This window comes from Genypterus blacodes, unplaced genomic scaffold (genome assembly GCF_046128005.1).
Source record: "Genypterus blacodes isolate CSIRO-AG114 ecotype Tasmania unplaced genomic scaffold, CSIRO-AGI_Gbla_v1 ptg000156l_1, whole genome shotgun sequence".
Classification (NCBI taxonomy): domain Eukaryota; kingdom Metazoa; phylum Chordata; class Actinopteri; order Ophidiiformes; family Ophidiidae; genus Genypterus; species Genypterus blacodes.
Genome location: NW_027466957.1, coordinates 6,500,226 through 6,518,318, shown reverse-complemented (window position 1 = coordinate 6,518,318; position 18,093 = coordinate 6,500,226). Strand labels below are relative to the sequence as shown.

Below are 18,093 nucleotides of genomic sequence, written 5' to 3'. Positions count from 1 at the left end.
AAACAGCCAATCGTAGGAAAGTGGAGCCATAAAATGAAATGCATTCTGAGCAACCAAGGAATCTGTGCTAGGTCATTTTTTACAATGTCGAATAAATGTCATAATGTGCAGACTTAATCAAGTCGGAAGATACAACAACAGACAAGTTTGACACCAGGCGCAGCAAACAGAAAAAAGACATTTGCTCTAAAGTCAGATATTGCAAAAAAAGAGCATGCTGCACTGAGCTACAAGTTTGGCAAATTTCAGTCATTTTTGGTGTTATAGCGCCACCAACAGGTCAGCTGATGTTTATTCAAAATATCAAAAAGCCTCTCTAACATTTTGTGACAACTGAGCAACAATCGTAGGCTGAGATGTAGTAAAAAAAGGAATTCTGGGATAAGAACCATTTTGATTCCCTGACTTACAGTTGAAGTACAGTTAAAGTTATAATGTTATCCAGTTGAAAGTGGTTATTACAGCGCCACCATCAGGTTGAATGATAAACAAAAATGATAGCAATGGTGCTGGCCACTCAGCTGCGTATGGGAGTGAAATGTGAACTGGAGCAGTGCTTGCTTGTGCGTGTGCGCGTGTGTGTATCATTTGTTCTGTGTCCACAAAAAGTAGGTTGGAGAGTTGACATTCATTAACTGCTCTGCATTTCCATTACAGATTGTGTTTACATTTGAAGACCTGAGATAAAGCTCTGAAGAATGTGTGTGTGTGTGTGTGTGTGTGTGTGTGTGTGTGTGTGTGTATGTGTGTGTGTGTGTGTGTGTGAGTGTGTGTGTGTGTGTATGTGTGTGTGTGTGTGTGTGTGTGTGCGTGTGTGTGTGCGTGCAGCTCACCTTATTGGCTGCATCTATGAACTTCACACCCTTATAAGTGATGGAGAGGACGATGGTCGGGACTTTTCTCATTTGTTCTGTTGACTTCTGGAGGACAAAACAACAACATACTAGAACAATAAGGCAAGTTGCCAATCATTTGTTTGTATAGTGGAACAGGACCTGGAATTTATTTGTGGCGTTCCATGTGGCGACATTGCATCATACCCGCATTTTGGCACAGGCATCCTGGGTGGATTCAGTGCCCCGAAGTTCCTTAATGAGCATAGAGCCGAGATACTAGAAAGGGAAGGAGGAGATATATTGAAGGGAGGAGACTCCATCAAAGACAGAGCACATTTGATCAAACCAATAAGGGATACAAAGCGGAGAGATGTACACTCACATTGGATTCATAGGCGCAGGATTCAAAGATCAGCTTCTCAGGTTGGTGATGCCAATTCTGGACGGGAGCGTACTGTGCCGCCAGACTGGGCGGCCGCAGAGTCAGGCGAGGCTCTCGGTATCGCTCTTCATACCGTTCCTGTCAAAGTATAGAGATAATAATAAAGAGAAAATACTGCCAGCTGTCCGGGTCACTAAACTCCGGGACAACAGAGCAATGCATCACCGGTCCGCCCACAACAACCTCATAAAGGATCACTGGAGCGTGACAAGCCGGGGCTGAAGGGGAGAGAAACGCGTAAGCCACATACATGCGAGCGATGTCGGGATCTGTGGGCGGCGTCGTGGTCGGCATCTGGCACTTTCTTCTTCCCCATTTCTCCTAAAGGCAACAGAGGGTCCATGGAGCGGCCTGTGTAGGACTCCATGTGACTGAGGGGAGATGAGGTCTGGGATCCGGGCAGGTCCTGGCACTGCAGAGGCAGAATCACATCGGGGTCGTTACCATAACAGATACTTTCACGATGGAGACTGCAGGCCAGTTTGGCATTCAATCTTTCTGAAAGAGCCTTTGTGCGATATTTATTTTTGCTGTTCACAAACTACGAATCAAATCAATCACTGGTGGAGGCTTAGAGGTTGGCAGACTGGTTGCCAGTATGTTTATGCCATCTCTGCACAAAGCAAATGGGCTGAAAAAAAGACTTATTGTGTACACCTGTGACAGCTGAAACTTTCTTATCTCATATGCATTATAACCCGTTTTGATTTTCTTAGCGTATGAAAATTAGCCTTGTAGCTGAAGCTCGTGTATTGTGATTGATTTAAAATGAAAAATAATATGCACTGTCACTATTAAATGAATAAATCTTAAATTCCTTAATTCCTTAAAGGCTTGAGGTCCTCACCCTGATCTGAGACAAACGAGGAGGCTTCACAGGAGGCTCCTCATACGGCCTCTCGGCTAAAGAGGCGATGATGCGTTTCCTGTGACCAAGCAGGGAGATCTTCAACACCTGGAGAAAAGAAGCAACCCATCACAACATGGGCCGGGCATTGTAGAAGCAGAGGGCAAGAGAAGACCTCAACATTACTGCTCATAAATGTAATATGTCACCTTATATGTTTACCTTTACCAATACTCCTTCCTTCATGGCATCAACTTGGCTAAAATATCTGCCCCTGTCCTACACAAACAATAAATGTCACCCCCAGTTTCTGTTTACAGTCCCCCTCTGTCACTCCTACTCACATTGACAATCTCCAGTTCCCAAAGGTTTTTGACACAGTCCAGAGTGCGATAGCCGCTGGTCAGAAAGTTGTGTAGGTACTCCTGCAGGCCCAGGTTGTCCAGCCAGGAGGACAGAGAGCTGCTGCCGTCACAGCCAAGAGCTTTCAACTGCAAGAGAAGAACAAAGTCATTTGCTGATCTCTGAGCAGGCTTCAATCCATTTCGCTGCCTGGTCATATGAAGTGGCCACAGTAAACTTGTGCTCCTGTATCAGCACTCAAAGGAGGCAACACGAGATGCGTTAGATTTACACTCCTGCGCCGGGAAGATTAGCTCCTTGTGATAACAGCAAAGGAAATGCTAAGGGCTGGGAATCAGGCTTTATAAGTGAGATTGAGAGAGAATCGATAATTTGTCACCTTGGGCAAAGAACGCGCTGCACTAAGGATCTTCCTTCGGTGGCTCGGGTCCGTGATCCCAATCTCTCTCAGGTCCTGGTCCTCCATAACATTGCTGCCCTATAGCACAAAACACACAAAAAACAATTTCCTGAATAAATGACATTTGCAGCAATCGAAAAACACGTACTGCTTTTCTGCAGAAACATGTCGCTGCCCAGCAGACGGGGTTCAGGTTTGACTCGTCCATAGAACAGGGAACACCACACTGAACATCAACGCTCGAAGGCCGATTATCAAATCTAGTCGAGATGAATCCTAAAAAAGAAAAGCATACGTTGCAGACTTGGTATCGATTGCAGAAGAAAGGTCAATCACTCCTGTGCGAGAAGTTTAAACTCACTAACTGTAGCAAAGGGGCCGCGTCGATAACCCCCTAAATAAGATTTAAGTGCATGGGGGGGAAGGGAATGACAGGGACGAGGGAGAGCGACAGGCAAAGCCATCCTTGGTTTACGCTAAAGTATCACCTTTGAGACTGTGTGGCTGCAATGGATAATGGATACAGGACCAATAAATCAATGTCGGAGCTGCAGAATAAGATGGAGAGGAAGAATCCCAGTGCATCAATAGCAGACTGGAGCTGATGGCTGCACAAAAAACCCTAAACATGCCGATGTGCACAAGTTAAACACTCTGACGTCCTTTTACAGCAAAAACAGTAGCATTACAATGGTCCAGACACTAAATTCTATCCATAAAAGTACTATATACAGTGTAAACCTCAATCTAACCCACCTCTGCTTACACACACACACACACACACACACACACACACACACACACACACACACACACACACACACACACACACACACACACACACACACACACACACACACACACACACACACACACACACACACACACACACACACACACACACACACACACACACACACACACACACACACACACACACACACACACACACACACACACACACACACACAGGGGGGACAGAAGAGGAGCTGTCTGTAGGTCAAACCCGATGGCCTGATTTTCATGCAGATGCTGTAGTGGCAAACCAGAGGTGGAGGAGAGGGAGGAGTTAGTCTTGTCATTGACGATGAAAACTGCAGCGTAATCCATACAGGCGGTGTGTGTCGAATCCCAATGTTAGTGCGAGTCGCAGTGTTGCTGAGTAAGACACTAATGCAGTTCCAGGCCACGGATCGTAGTTCACAAGACAATTTTCAGTTTAAGTAAGTTTCAGTGAGAACGTCCGTGAACTACAGTGGAAAGTTATAGTTGTCATAACTATAGCGACACACACACAGTAAGTGGATGTGCACATTACGGCACGTAACCTTTCCTTCCTTAATACCTCATCCAAACAGACAACTTTAAAGCCCTGTTATCTCCTGAGACCCAACCTGCTGATCCGATCCTCTCCGACTGAGGACTGGGACTATTTTGAGGGGGTCGGGTGGAAAATAGTGGACTCACAGTTTGTGATTGCATTGCTGTCCCACTGGAGATGAACTGATAAATGGCTCAGCTTTAGGAGTAAGGCTTTCACAGATTGACTCGGCTGTGGCACTCCCATTTTCTCCATCTTCTGCAGCACTTTTTCTACAATATGTGTTTGAAACGGACAGTCCCTGTTTGCTTCTCTCTGAAGTAAATACAGCAAATGCAACAAAAACCCCCACTGTCACATATGTACACCCCACTGAAACGTACATGGCCACCGTACTTGAATGGTATCCGAGACAAAGTACTACCTTGAGCTTTAAAAAAATGCCACACTGCGAACCTGAGAGACAAAGCTGTAGGGACATTTAGACGAATGTAGTTGCACTTTTTTCCCAGAACTGACTGAAAAAACATTTGGTGAGGCAAAGCTGACATCAGCACAACATGGTTGGAAGAAATATATAAAGTATAGGGGTATGCTATGTGTTTTTGTGCCCTCACTCACTCCCCCCCCCCTCCCCCCCCTGTCTCTCTCTATGGGTTTGGAGCGAGGGATTGCACGGTGTGACCGACAAAAGGACAAGCATACAGCGGCAAAAATAGTCAGTTTGTGCCTTATAAGCTGTCATAAGACCACAAACAGCAGAGGAAAGTGTTACATAATGTATAAAGACAATAAAAATGATCACTCGTGCTATACCAGATTCCAACACAAACGATGATTAACAGGGTAATTGGGAAACAATACATGGCACTGACAATTACCAGCATACAAATTGTGCTGTTGTTTTGACATACAGATGGAACCACAGAATACACAAACACTGCTTGTTCTGACACTGGTCTCCATTTTGTGCCATAAAAAAGATTTGGTCTAGATTTGTTCTCTTCTAGCTCATTTCAAAATGATGTCCCTGCAGAACAAAAATCAACTTATAGCTCTTTGACCTTGTCGCCGCTGGCGATAAAACCAGGACTGTCCTCATTTGTCTAGGAAAAAAAAGAAGAGCCGTTTGATTTCAGGGAGCATTACATGTCAGTATGAGCCCGGCCTAGAGAACAGCGGAGCTTGTTTCATCAGGACATTTGCTCTACGAGTCGATAAAAAGCATCTAATTGGTTTCCGAAGAGGCTTGGCTCTGCTTCGGTGCTTGAACGCAATACAATCAGTGCATTTATTGATCCTCTTCTACAGGGAGCCTGCAGGCTAGACAGAGATCACAGTAGACTGAATGGCAAAGTAAACAGTTTAATTAGTGTTTTCACTGCACACCTCCAACAGCGGGACAGGTATTTTCCAGTGTCTATGTCACACTTTAGCTCAGATTAATGCTCCTACTTTTACATGGAAGTGGAGAGAGAACGATATGACAGCATACGCCTTCATATGCAGCAATCAAAAGCTGAGCTCCAGAGCAGACAGCATGGCTCTATTTCTAATTCTTAATTCAATTTCGCCTTTGATGTGCCTCCCTCGTCATAGAGTACGTAAGTAAGATCATTTGAAATCGAATCTGTGTAATGCACATTCAATGGATCTGTTTTGTTAATGTGTGCGTCTGCAAGGAATCGAGCCATCTGTGGCAATATGTTACAACAGAGGGTACAACTACTACTCACTGTGGTTCATTAATAAACACATCAAATGGATTTTCTTTATCTGGTAACATTGCCAACACAGATTAAATAATGTGAACTTTCTGTTTTCCCGACAGGTCTTCTTGCACAAGTGCACATTAAACTCAATTATAAAACACAAAGAAAACTGTGGTCCTTATAAGGGCGACAATTACAGTGGGAAGGACATGCTGTGTAAAGGTTATTGCCTTTTGTTGAAATCCTCTGGCGATCTTTATGAAGGCAGGTGGTCTATAAGCTGTGCATAAATATAGAGGAATTGCAAGGTCTTTGCTTGGGGGCGAGCTAAAGAAGGAGGAGTGGAAGTCTAAAAGAAGGATATATAATCTACAGACTCTACGTAGAGTGGAATTAGCCCAAAATAGCCCAGTTCTCCGGCTATGGGAGCAGTCCGTCCCTCGATAAACAGCATGGATATTTAATTTCGGATTCATTTCAGTCTCCATCCCAGCATAATGTTGCAAATATTGTAATGCTATCCACACTAATGAGCCACGGTTGTAAGTAATATGGATAGATACTAGATGAGACATTTTAGACTAGCAACTCCACACACGGACAACAAGATGTAGAGGCCTCAATTTACAATGACTAAACTACACTACACACGTCTATTTGGACGACTAAGTCTAAGCCTGTAATAACAAAAACAGCATTTGGCGAGAAAAGCACACAGAACTGTGTCATCAGTGCTCAATGTCCATCTCCACTGACAAGGTCAAAGTAAAACCTGGGCATTTCAGGACTCAGAAATACTATTCTCTTGATCAATGCCATTTGTGTTTGGATCATTTTCTAGATTGTTGCCCTTCCTTCGCATGTTAAATGGTTTAGCAGTATTTTGTGGGAGTGGAACTGTTTTGGGCACCGACTATTGTATTATCAGACTGACTGTAAGCAGATGTAAATGTTGCTGAGAGATTAACGCCTGTGCACTCCTGTTTACACAGCAGTCAAACACAGAGGAAGGAATTTATCATTGAAATCTGCAACTGCAGCGTTTTGATGGAAATAAAACATCCAGAACGAGCCGTCTTCATGTTATGTGCTCGGGGGTAAAGAGGAGGAGAAGTGTAAACATGATGGAGGAGGGAAAGAGTTCTCATTTAACACACATGACCATTTCATTTTGGTCACGGCCAGTGGCTCAAGCTGCCAACGGGGAACTTCATCCTCTCCACCATCAATCCTCATTACAGGGGGAAAAGGCAACAGCGGCGCTGCACACTGTGGGCTCCATAAACACGTCAGCCCGGCAACTGCACCTCATTGCTTATTGAGACACCCCTCAGTGAGTCGGCTGCCTGAGAAGCAGCTGATTCCTGACAACACGGACTGTGAGAGGCCATAACAAGGGCGGCCTGAGTGAGAACAATGACCATCTGGGTTTTGGAAAAGTTGGTAATTACAGTATCGTATTTCATCTATACTGTCAGCTCCCTAAAAAAAACCTCAACATCTTCATTTAGACCCATTAGCCACGGCACGAGACTAACAAGAGACTAATATCCAGTCAAACACGATCTATTTGATGGACTTTAAATAGGGCCAACACTGCAAATGATCTGAGAAAGAGTATGTGACAAAACAAAGGTTCAATATGTGGAATATCACAGAGCATAGGGTTACGACAACGTGCGTATCCAGAATTAAGATTTTGTATGAAAAGTTATTCTGGAATCAAAGGAACTGCTGGATATAGCTCACAGTCAATGTTGAACGTGACTGTATGATTTCATAAAAGGTAGTAACTTCATCAGAATCTAATGGGAACATCTCACAGTGGGGGTGGGAGGTGGGGGGGCTCATCACTATTGGAATGACAAGCTGATAGACAGGAACCAGCAGGGATAAGACTATAAAGTAACATCACCAATATGTGGAAATAGGGGAATTACATTTAATAAACCCAGTGACTGAATACAGGGGGTGAGGAAAGAAGTGAATAAAAAGTGGGAAACAAAGTCACTGGACCAATCATTGAACATTACACACTTGATAATAACCAAGTCTGGCATAAGAGAAAATCTGTGACAAATGAAAATAAGAGCAGTTATATAAAGCAGGTGTGTGTGTGTGTGTGTGTGTGTTAGAAACTCACCATGTAGTGCAGGTCATCGAAGCCATTGAGGAGCAGCTTGCTCTCGTACTGCGGCAGCCCCACATGCTCGAGCCAGTCTCCTACAGGCTGGTCCAGCAGCCGACCTGCAGCACCTGCAGACAGGGGAAAGCGCTTCAGTAATGAGAACCCTTTCAGTCGGTAGCAGCGGCACTCTGAAGATGAGACGTGGCATTGCCACATCATTCTCGGCCAGCAGAGCCGAGCACACAGGCAACAGGAGGGCAGCGGAGACAGTGTCCTCTTTGGACGGGGCGTCAGCTCCCGCAAGGCAGCGGGGGCTGAACCACAGTCACCTGAGAAGGCTTGAACAACCCCTGAGCTCAGGGGTGAGGGGTGAAGGAGATGATAGACGCCGAGTGGTTACCAGCTAATGTCCACTATGTCTACGGCTGTGATAGACAGCATCGAACATGCCAAATACACATATGCAATCAACGCACTGCCTCGCTAAGAAAATAGAGCAAAAAAAGTTAATATCCAGCTCGTGGAAAAGTTTCCTTTTCTGTCCGGAAAAAAAATAAAGCATCCAAAACTTAGTTCATCCAATTAATCTTAATTAAGACTGAAAAGGCGCAGACAGGAGCTGCAGTTCACGACAGTGGCTTTCCAGATGAAATGATTTATTTCAGCCTTCTTTAGAAACGTGTGGGCAGAGCCAGGAAGAAGTTAATTACCAAAGAGGCTCATCACTGATTCACAGATCCAAACTCGTCAGCATATCACCCGCAACACACTCCAGACAGGAGCCTCCCACCTGCGAACATGACGCTGTGCGTATGAAAAGCAGCAGGAGCAACAGGAGGGACACTGAAACACATGGAGCGACTGGGCTGATAATGATCAAGATCAACAGCTCCACTGAGATCTGTCAGCAGCCAGAACACGGAGCAGCCCGAGCGGTGCACCAGCAGCTGTTTGCTTCTACAACCATTAACATCTTCATTTTATGTCAACCTACTTGTCCCATTGGAAGCAGGGAGATAGGATACGTCAATAGGACCTCCAGCTTATAAACTACTTCTCATAGAGTAGTTTCTACAATTTTTAAGCAATGATTTTACCCTTTCTATTGACTTCACCTACCACCACCTATTATAAAACCAGTCTTGTTCCAGGGGGTTTCCTATGTCATAAAATCCACTCCGAAATCTTGGAAACTGATAACAAAAACATACACATCTTCCGAAGGAGTAGTCTGTATAAGAAAACTGAATATCCCAAAGGATCCCTGAACAAAGCTCCCATGCAGACAACAAAGTGCTGAGCCTGCCCAGTCTGGTAGATGCTGTTGAGTCCAGCAGAAGTTGCCTCTCCAAAAAAAAGCCTTGGTAGTTTCACAGCTGCCTCAAGCACAGAATCCCGCTGATATCAAGGTGGCGTTCATTCTATTGTCCTGGCTGCTCACACTTCCACTGGCTGCAATCCCTCCGTCCTCCCTCCTATCCTCGCTTGCTTACGTTTTCCCCACTCCTCCCTCCCTCCCTCTCCCTCCCTCCCTCCCTCCCTCCCCCTCCCTCTCTCCCTGAAACACTGCAGGTGGCTGCTCCACGTCAGTGTGAGCTGCTGTTTCAGCTACAGACCCCCACCCTTGATTACATGTCTTTGCACTTGAGCGCCAGCAGCTTTCAGTTTTCTTCACCCCACTTTCCACCATCTCTTTCACTCTGATGAAGACTTCAAACAGTAGTTAGAGAGCATAGGAGTACAAGTGACTGCAGGCAGAGAGCCCACCAGCTAGGGCTGTCACAGACCTCCATTCATCAGTGTGAGGAGGTGAACGCGAGGCTGAATAGGAGGGAAATTAAAAGTGACGCTGCTTCTTACTCGTGCACCAAGCAGGGAGACTCTTCACCCTTGATGGCTTCCCGGCAGCAGCTTCGTTTGAGGCAGAGCTGTGAGAAACGGTTGAGCCTCAGACATGCAGAGGCTCACAGATCAAGTTCAGACCAGCCACATACAGCCAGTGATGGGCAAGTAACTACTTTACTGCAGTGGTTTCAGCTTTCTTCAAGTCTACAAAGCAAACTGAGCTCACCCCCCCTGACATACGTACTGGTTAATATTTAAACAGCTCACTGCAGGCCATGACGAGGAGGCAAGAATAAGAGCGTGGAATTTGTGCTAAGGAATGTTTACAGTATGTGCTGCTGGGCTTGAGTTGGAAACTGGAGATGAATGTACAATAATAAGTGCTGGAAGCAGGAAACCATTTGTTCAGGTTTGCTCTTCTCCTCCCAGGGAATCATCCCTCAACACTGAGAACAAGCACACAGAGGGATTTTGATAAGCCTGAAGAATAACAGCAGGTACAGAATCCTTACCCAAGGCTCAACAAAACAAACTGCTGGGATTGATCTTACTAGATTGATCAAGGGGGTAATTTGTCTTCCTTTTGGGCTAAAGGTTGGAATAGCATTTGTAACTGAGACCACAGCCTGGAACCTCTGTCTTGTTGTTAACCGGCATCTCTACTTCCATAGTGCAGTATTAAAGGACATAACCCAAGAGCTATTCACAAACCTTGAGCTATCTTTCTCTGTAGCTGCTGATAAGAATTCCTCTCTACATATTTCATTTAAACAGACAGATTGTGAGCCATTGCTGTGCAGGCAGTTCTAATTACCCCATGAAAAATGCAGGATTTTGTGGTATTGGTCCTCTACAAAACAAAGACCCAATCACCATAAATCCCACAATTCCACATGAAACACGTACAAAGGGTCTGTGAGAGGTACGGTGGAAATACAGGCAAACAAATGCACACTGACGCACACCTTCCAGGCACATCTCTGCTAATAGACAGGAAGGTGATTTAGAATTTTATGTTCAATACAACAGAGGCGAAGTTCATTGGATAAGAGATTCTGTGATAGTGTAGTAGTAGTTTCTCCTTCAAGCCAACATATTCAATTTGGCTTACAAAGATAGGGTGTGTGGGGTGTGTGTCAGTTTGTGATGGTGAAATAAAAATGATTACACTCTGACCTGGTGTAGCATAGTGTTGATCTCTGGAAAAATCAATGCCAGCACCGATCAGTGTCATGATCTTCTCAATCTGAGGAGAAGGAAAACAAAAAGAACAGGGATAAGAGTCTGGAGAAGTTCCTGCAACAGTAACCAAGAAATTAACAATAACAAGCAACAATAACTAAGAAATAAACACCCCGCAAGCCTTAAATGATAAACCACAACCCTGTATATATACCACCCACTGCAGACACCCTGCAAAAAGAAAGAGTATTAAGCAGCATCTCCAGCATTTCTCTGGGGAGAAATGTTCCTTTTGAAGAGCATTTTAGTCAGTGCATGGTGAGTGAGGCCCTTGTGCAGTGCCTCCAGCTTTTCATGATTGCAGGGTTTCATGCTAATTCAACAAAATGCTGCAATTTTCTGCATCATTTTCTATTTTACCGCGTAATTTGCAAAGATGATGAAAATTGTGTGCAAGGAGCGGAGAAAGCAGACCGGTGCATTCAACCATCTATCTAAAAGTTTGTAACATAAATAATGAAAATTAAACATGTTTAAGGCAAAGGAGGGAAGAAATAATGGACCTTGACAATTTCAGTTTGTCTTTGTTCCTTTATTTTTTATGATTACATACTGGGAGAGTGAAGAGGAGAGCGGCGGCGCCTTTACTGCTGGGAATAAAGGGTGTGCGCTTGTCTCAGGAAGCGCTCTTAAAGCAAAAGGGTTGCTCACAGGAGTGTAACAGCTGGGATTTATGGAAAGAAACCTTGCAAATTTACCACAAAATTCAGGGAATTGGAATCAGCGACTTTAGCTCCAGGTAGGAGCGTCTCATTTGCTGATTTTGAACGGACATGAGTCTCATAATGTGATTAAAAGGATTACAGAGCAAATGTTTTGTCAGGGCAGTATAACAAACAAACTATGCAGGTAGGTTGAACAAACAAGGAAATGATAAACGAGCAAGCTAATTTAATGCAAGAAGAAAGATTCCCACACCACCACCAATTTCCTACATGTCATGCATCTCCTCCTGATGCATGTGACCTAATCCACAAAGACATACACATGCACACGTAGACGTACAACTCAAACTCAAATCACTTCCCACACATGCGTTCGTACGGGCATTGGAGCGAAGGCCACAGGGTTGTTAGATTACACCTTTCACACTACAGACACACAGCACCCCAACGTCCAATCTAAGGGTGTGTGTGCATGAGGGCTTAGGGACCCCATGGTGGAGATCCAAACAATTGAGAAGCAGAAACTGATGATGGCTGTAGTCACACCTGTCAGGCACCGTCACTACTACTTTCCCCTGCTACTTCTTTTTAAAGTTTAAAGGCCATTTTTATAGGCTGGAATAAAATAGCTGCTGTGGTTGACTGACAACACTTTCAATATCTGGCTGAGCTGTTACGTTGCAGTAAAATAACATCTGGCAAAAAGCAGCTATTAAATTTGAGTTTCTCTGATAGTGTGTTGTGAAAGTCTGGCAGAAACCGATGAGCTGCCACAGGCTACGGAATATCTTTGAAAATAGTCGTAAATGCAATTCCACGCATCAATAGTACGCCTTTAGGACACCCGAATGTCTTACTTTCTCAGGTTTCAGTATGTGAACGTTTCTGTAGTTAAGTGGAATGTAGATGGGGAAGGGATACGTCGGTGAAAGGCACAGTGAGAAAGCCAACTTTAAAGACTGGCGCATCAGATCAAACGTGCTGCTGTCAGACAGGATAGAACGCACCGAGTTTAAAGCTTTTAGACTTACTTTGAGAAGGAAATTAATAATCATAGAGATAATGCCATTCCAAAAGGGGTTTAATAAACCTGAAAGAATCCCGTCGGGCCTGTAAAAAGAATAACCCAGCAGAGGACAGAGCCAAGCCCCCAAAAAAGGACCAGGAGATAACGAATTAATATGAAGATGGAGATCTTACGCTGTCAAAGGAATTAGTTCGTCCTGGATTTGATGTGGGAGACGTCGTCTGTGTCTGCTGAGAGAGAATTCAGGGTTTTGTTTTTCGTCTTCTTTCAGTGAGCCTTCGAACATTGGCATCCACAAGCAGGGGGATTTTAATTATCCCGTTTTTGCAATAACTCCTATGCCCTTGAAACTGACAACATTAAATCAATTTGATCGGTACGCAGTTTGACACTGATATACAGTATGTATATTGGACAAAATTGGACTGAGCTGAAACGCTGAAGAGACATCCGATACACGATGGCAAGCTTATGAATTTACAGTATGGTTTTAATTACACTTAAAGCAACGGTGATGTCATTGCTTCCCTAAAATGAAACAAACAGAAAACCAGGACAACTCTTCATTTCCACTTTGGTGCAGCGGTGGAGAGGAAGAAGAAATGTGATGGACAAATCATTTTGTTATCCATCTGCCCTTCGTTACGTCTCTGTGCTACTGGTCAGTCTGCTGCATAGTGTCCAGATGGTAGATTAGTCGCAGAAGCTCGATAGATAACCTCCCCACACCCCATCTACCTCACCACATGCCCTCCACATCCATCACAACAATGTTGATGAATTGGCAGCGTCTCTCCTAACTGAAGCCATGGACTGGACATGAGTCAGCAGTTAAAGTAGCGGCTTCTGTTTGTAGGTATGTGTATGTGAGTTTTTTTTCAGAAACTTTCAGCTTCCCTGCATGCTCTGCTAACAAACAGCTGCATGGCATCGTCATCTCATATTCTGTTCCTACACTAAGCACAACATCTGATCTTTCAGCTTCTGATCCATTTCCCCCCTTCACACCAAATCAAGATTGCCTCTCACACTCACCACCTCAACAAGCAACCTCTCCCTTAAGATAGTATAAGTGGGCGGCTATCATCTTTCCTGCAGATGTGAAAGGTGAAAACTTCTTCCTCCATATTCATCAACTACTGCAAGAAGATAAGCAAGGCCGAGCCGTCGGCATACAAATACTCTATGCAGAATTATCTACATTCTGCATGTATTTGTATTCTTGCATTTCTAACTTGCGATATAAACAACAGAATGCCAATTAGGCAGCTGTTGATGAGCACTAGGGTCCAATATGTGATCATACACAGAGCTGTTGTAGCTCCTATGATGAGGACAGAGCAGTACCCTCCTAAAGTGACCGGGTCTACACCAAAGGGAGAGTAATGCTCCTGCATGTGGCATCGGTTCTCGGCAATGACCAAATAGGGGACAATATGGAGTGGTGCTATTGCTCCGATATGCTCTGCAGCTCGTCTGCTGTGGGCATTTGTTCCGCCCTTGGGACATAAGACCTCCCTATGTAATTCTATATGGTTGTAATATTCCGACACTACACTGCAGAATCAGTCTGCAGTGCACACATGGTACCTTAATATGTCCAATTGCAGCAGAAAAGAAGGCCTCATACTCCCAACAGTGAATGACTGATTACATTATCACGCACACACACACACACACACACACACACACACACACACACACACACACACACACACACACACACACACACACACACACACACACACACACACACACACACACACACACACACACACACACACACACACACACACACACACACACACACACACACACACACACACACACACACACACACACACACACGCCAAGGCAAACATACCAAGCTTGGTCCTTTATACAGAATGTAATTGCACATATGGATGAAAGAACAAGCACACATACACTGCTCTTCATAACAAACTTCATTCAGTGTCTTGAAGTCCCCACTAGCTGGTCCAATAAGCTTTGGAATCAGCCACAGTGACAGGCAGGTGTGATAAAGCGCCGCAGCTGGGTAAACATATCCTTATCTGGCTACGCAGTCCAATGTTTTATTCAAGGTAAAACACAACTTCGAAAAGGAAAGCGTCTGATTTTCACTGTCGAGGACAAAGAAGCCCGGTGTGGAGCGACTTGATAGAAGAGAGCGAGGAGTGTGTTTTTGTGCTGCAGAGTCTAATCAATACAGAGACCTGGGGTGGAGAGGAGGCCATTGTGAGAGTGGCTCCGCGTGAGCAGGGAGATACAATGAGTGAGGTCAGGAGTCACCGGCGAGGTGGAGGTCAACAGCTGGGGAGCTAGAAGGAAGGAGTGGTGGTCAGAGGGAGATAAAAGAAGCATGAAGCCATTTATGATGGAAGTATGACTGCTGGCTGGGTAAGGATGACTGGGCAGAACAAGGCAGCTATCATACTGTGACCTACATTAAATGTTTTTTCCCCCCCACTCACAATCTTTGAGAATCTTGATCAAACCAAGACAAGACGACTGGCATGAGCTCATTCAGGGTGAAATAAAAAAGCTGCCGCAGAGAGAGAGTGTGCCCAGACCACCAGCCCCACAATGGCAAGCTGGCACCAAAACAAGAGCGAGATGAAAACAATGTGGCTGAACACAAACACACACCAACCATTCCAAGGCAGAAGCCAGTGCCTCCACGCCACACTGGGACAAAGCCCTGTCAGCAGGCCCTTCAAACTCCTCCTGAAATAGCTCAATGTCAAGCTTGTGCTTCTAAGAACACTCGTCCTCTCCACACAATTCAACAATTTTGTCCACTCTTCCCCTGGGACGTGGTAAAAATACACATCTCTGACAGTAAGCTGCCATCCGCGACATAACTGAATAGAGAGCATGCCCTCTCTCCACTGACTCCACTTATAACAGTTAAATGGGGTGGGGGAGTCTCAGCCCCCTGTGGTTCTTCTGAGTTCTCCCCCTGCAGGGATTCAAAAGTCAATTTTCCCCCTGCTGGTCACTCTCAGCTGCGACACAAACCAACAATTCGGTTTGATCTCAGCAGGTCGAATTCTCTGTAACAAACAGCAATAAATGCGCAGCCAAAACCACAAAAAAAAAAAAGAACAAAAATACATTCTCCACAAATGGTACTGCTGAGTTTTGAATTCAACTATTTCAAAAAAGTTGATGCTGAATATAAAAAAGGAAAGGTTCAGCAAAAGCAGCTAAAAGTAGCAAGTAGCCCAAAGCAGTGCAGATGGTGTTGAAATGGAATGGTCTTTACAGGGTATATACTATCCAGAGATGTGCTAAAAGCTTCAATTATTTCACTATTCAATTCATTCATGGCAGGAAGACAAGATTAATGAGAGTCCATTGGTGCAGCTGTGTAAGGGAATCAATACTCACAAAAGCCGGTTTCATAGTGGTTACTGGATCTGTGTGGTGCGAATCGAAAAACGAGGTTAAAAGTGAAATGGATTGAGGATGGCGGCCTTTTCCTTCTCTCCGTCTAACGCTCTCTCTCTCTCTCGCTCTCCTCCCATATGTGGAGCTCAGCTTGCTGGCCCACACAATGTGCCCCCTGGATTGTCATCTTCAGTCTGATCCCAAGACCAGGACCAACCCACATTAGCATGCGCTTTACACACCAGCTCGCGGAGCACAAAAACACACACACACACCCACACACACGCACACACATACACACACTCGGGAGCTCCTTAAATGGAGAGATGCATAGGCCAAGACCTCATGCAATTCAAATCCCCTTGTGTTGAAACCAGAGGCAGTGTATCCGAGAAAAGGCTGGGAAGGAGGAATACGAGATACAGAAAGAAAAGAGGCGAGGGTGTGAGAAAGAGAATATTTAGCACACCCAAAAAAAAGGGAATATTTTAAAAGGGGGCGTGTGTATGCATTATTTGTGGGTGGGCAATGTCCTGGGACCCCTTTGCCGAAAAAGAATTCTGTCACGAAGTTTGGCAGAGTTTTCCAGAGCCGCCAGTCGTGATGGGCAAGATGGCTGCGACCCAGAGCAACATCAGAGTGGCGGTGAAAAGAGGTGAAAGGATACGAGACTAGCAGAGGGCAGAGAGGGAGAACAGGGGAGGGAGCTTTCAATTTTCAGAGGACACTCCCCACCTCATAAAAGAGAGTGCAGGCCATGTGTTACACCCAATCAAACTTTAACTACTTTTCCATCACTCCGCTTTCATTTGCGATCCACTTTACATCAGTGGAATGAAAATTTCCATCTCAAGCGAATCTGGGCCTGAAAGGAAAAACGGGAAGAAAGATTCGGGGGGACTGGAGCCGGTTAATTTTAGCGCAGCGCTCCTCAGTTCCTGAAACGCCATTCAACTATAAAGGAATGGGTTTCTGAGCTCATTAACATTAACCAGGACTTTTAAAATCAGCCTTTCAAAAAGAGATCATCATGCAACGGCAAACTCCTCGGCACTACAAAGCCACCAAAATACAAGTAAGAACTATTATATTGAGATTATTATGAGGCCTTGTAAACCAAACTGGCAACTCCTAAAGTGTTCAGCTGACACACACATACAGTACACACACAGTCTGACAGAGAAACTGCACATAAATCATATTCTCAGAAGCAGGATCCTCTGTTGTGGAAACGCATCAATTCTGTAGCCGCAGTTTAATGAGAGCGACTGCAAAGACACACATGTAAACAGTGTGAGAGGATACACAGATGTGACTGAGAGGCAATGACAGCAGAATTAAGAGGGAACTGTGAAGTCTTTTGCCACAAGCCCGCTTTCACATTTCAGCGCAGCCTTTAATCACCCTGGCAAACCCACATTGTTCGCGTCAGTTTAGTAACAGACACTACAACGGCGCATACAATAAATGAGGTCATTGTCTGGCCCGCATCTCCTTTTTCACCAATTAGATCTCTGCTACAGTAAGAAGCCCATTACGCAACTTGTTCTCCCAGCACCATCTGCCACAGAAAGGGCACCTTGTGTTTTCTTAGCCCCAGTCTGAAGCCTTTTTCATTTTCAACCAGAGGAGCTGAAGATCGTCTCTTCAGTTCACCTGCGTGGCGGCACAAAGGAGGAAGAGGAGTGCTACTCTCACCTATCAATAATTTCACACCCACTGGTTTCTCTGGCTGGGAGTTTCATTCCTTCAGATGAGGCTTTTGTTAATCTTTGTACGACTTTGTCTGTACAACGCCCTTCCTGCTATCATAAAGTTTGAAAGAGAACTTAAGTTATTTCCGTCCAATGGCCTTCTTCTTCTTCACCACAG

At 44.8% G+C, this 18,093-nt stretch overlaps 1 protein-coding gene across 7 annotated transcripts in view; it reads right to left on the bottom strand.

Moving 5' to 3' along the window:
- Positions 1–18,093, bottom strand: part of anks1aa (ankyrin repeat and sterile alpha motif domain containing 1Aa) — a 53,097-nt gene that overhangs the window by 5,563 nt on the left and 29,441 nt on the right. For 5 of the 7 annotated variants that reach the window (XM_076166112.1, XM_076166109.1, XM_076166113.1 and 2 more), the window contains 10 exons: positions 13,002–13,058; positions 11,071–11,140; positions 8,065–8,177; positions 2,868–2,966; positions 2,470–2,616; positions 2,126–2,233; positions 1,529–1,690; positions 1,219–1,356; positions 1,041–1,112; positions 834–920 (listed from right to left, as the gene is read on the bottom strand). In XM_076166112.1, coding sequence (XP_076022227.1) covers positions 834–920; positions 1,041–1,112; positions 1,219–1,356; positions 1,529–1,690; positions 2,126–2,233; positions 2,470–2,616; positions 2,868–2,966; positions 8,065–8,177; positions 11,071–11,140; positions 13,002–13,058 — 1,053 coding nt within the window. The remainder of the gene's footprint in view (positions 1–833; positions 921–1,040; positions 1,113–1,218; positions 1,357–1,528; positions 1,691–2,125; positions 2,234–2,469; positions 2,617–2,867; positions 2,967–8,064; positions 8,178–11,070; positions 11,141–13,001; positions 13,059–18,093) is intronic. The other 2 variants (XM_076166111.1, XM_076166114.1) reach the window with 2 other exon arrangements.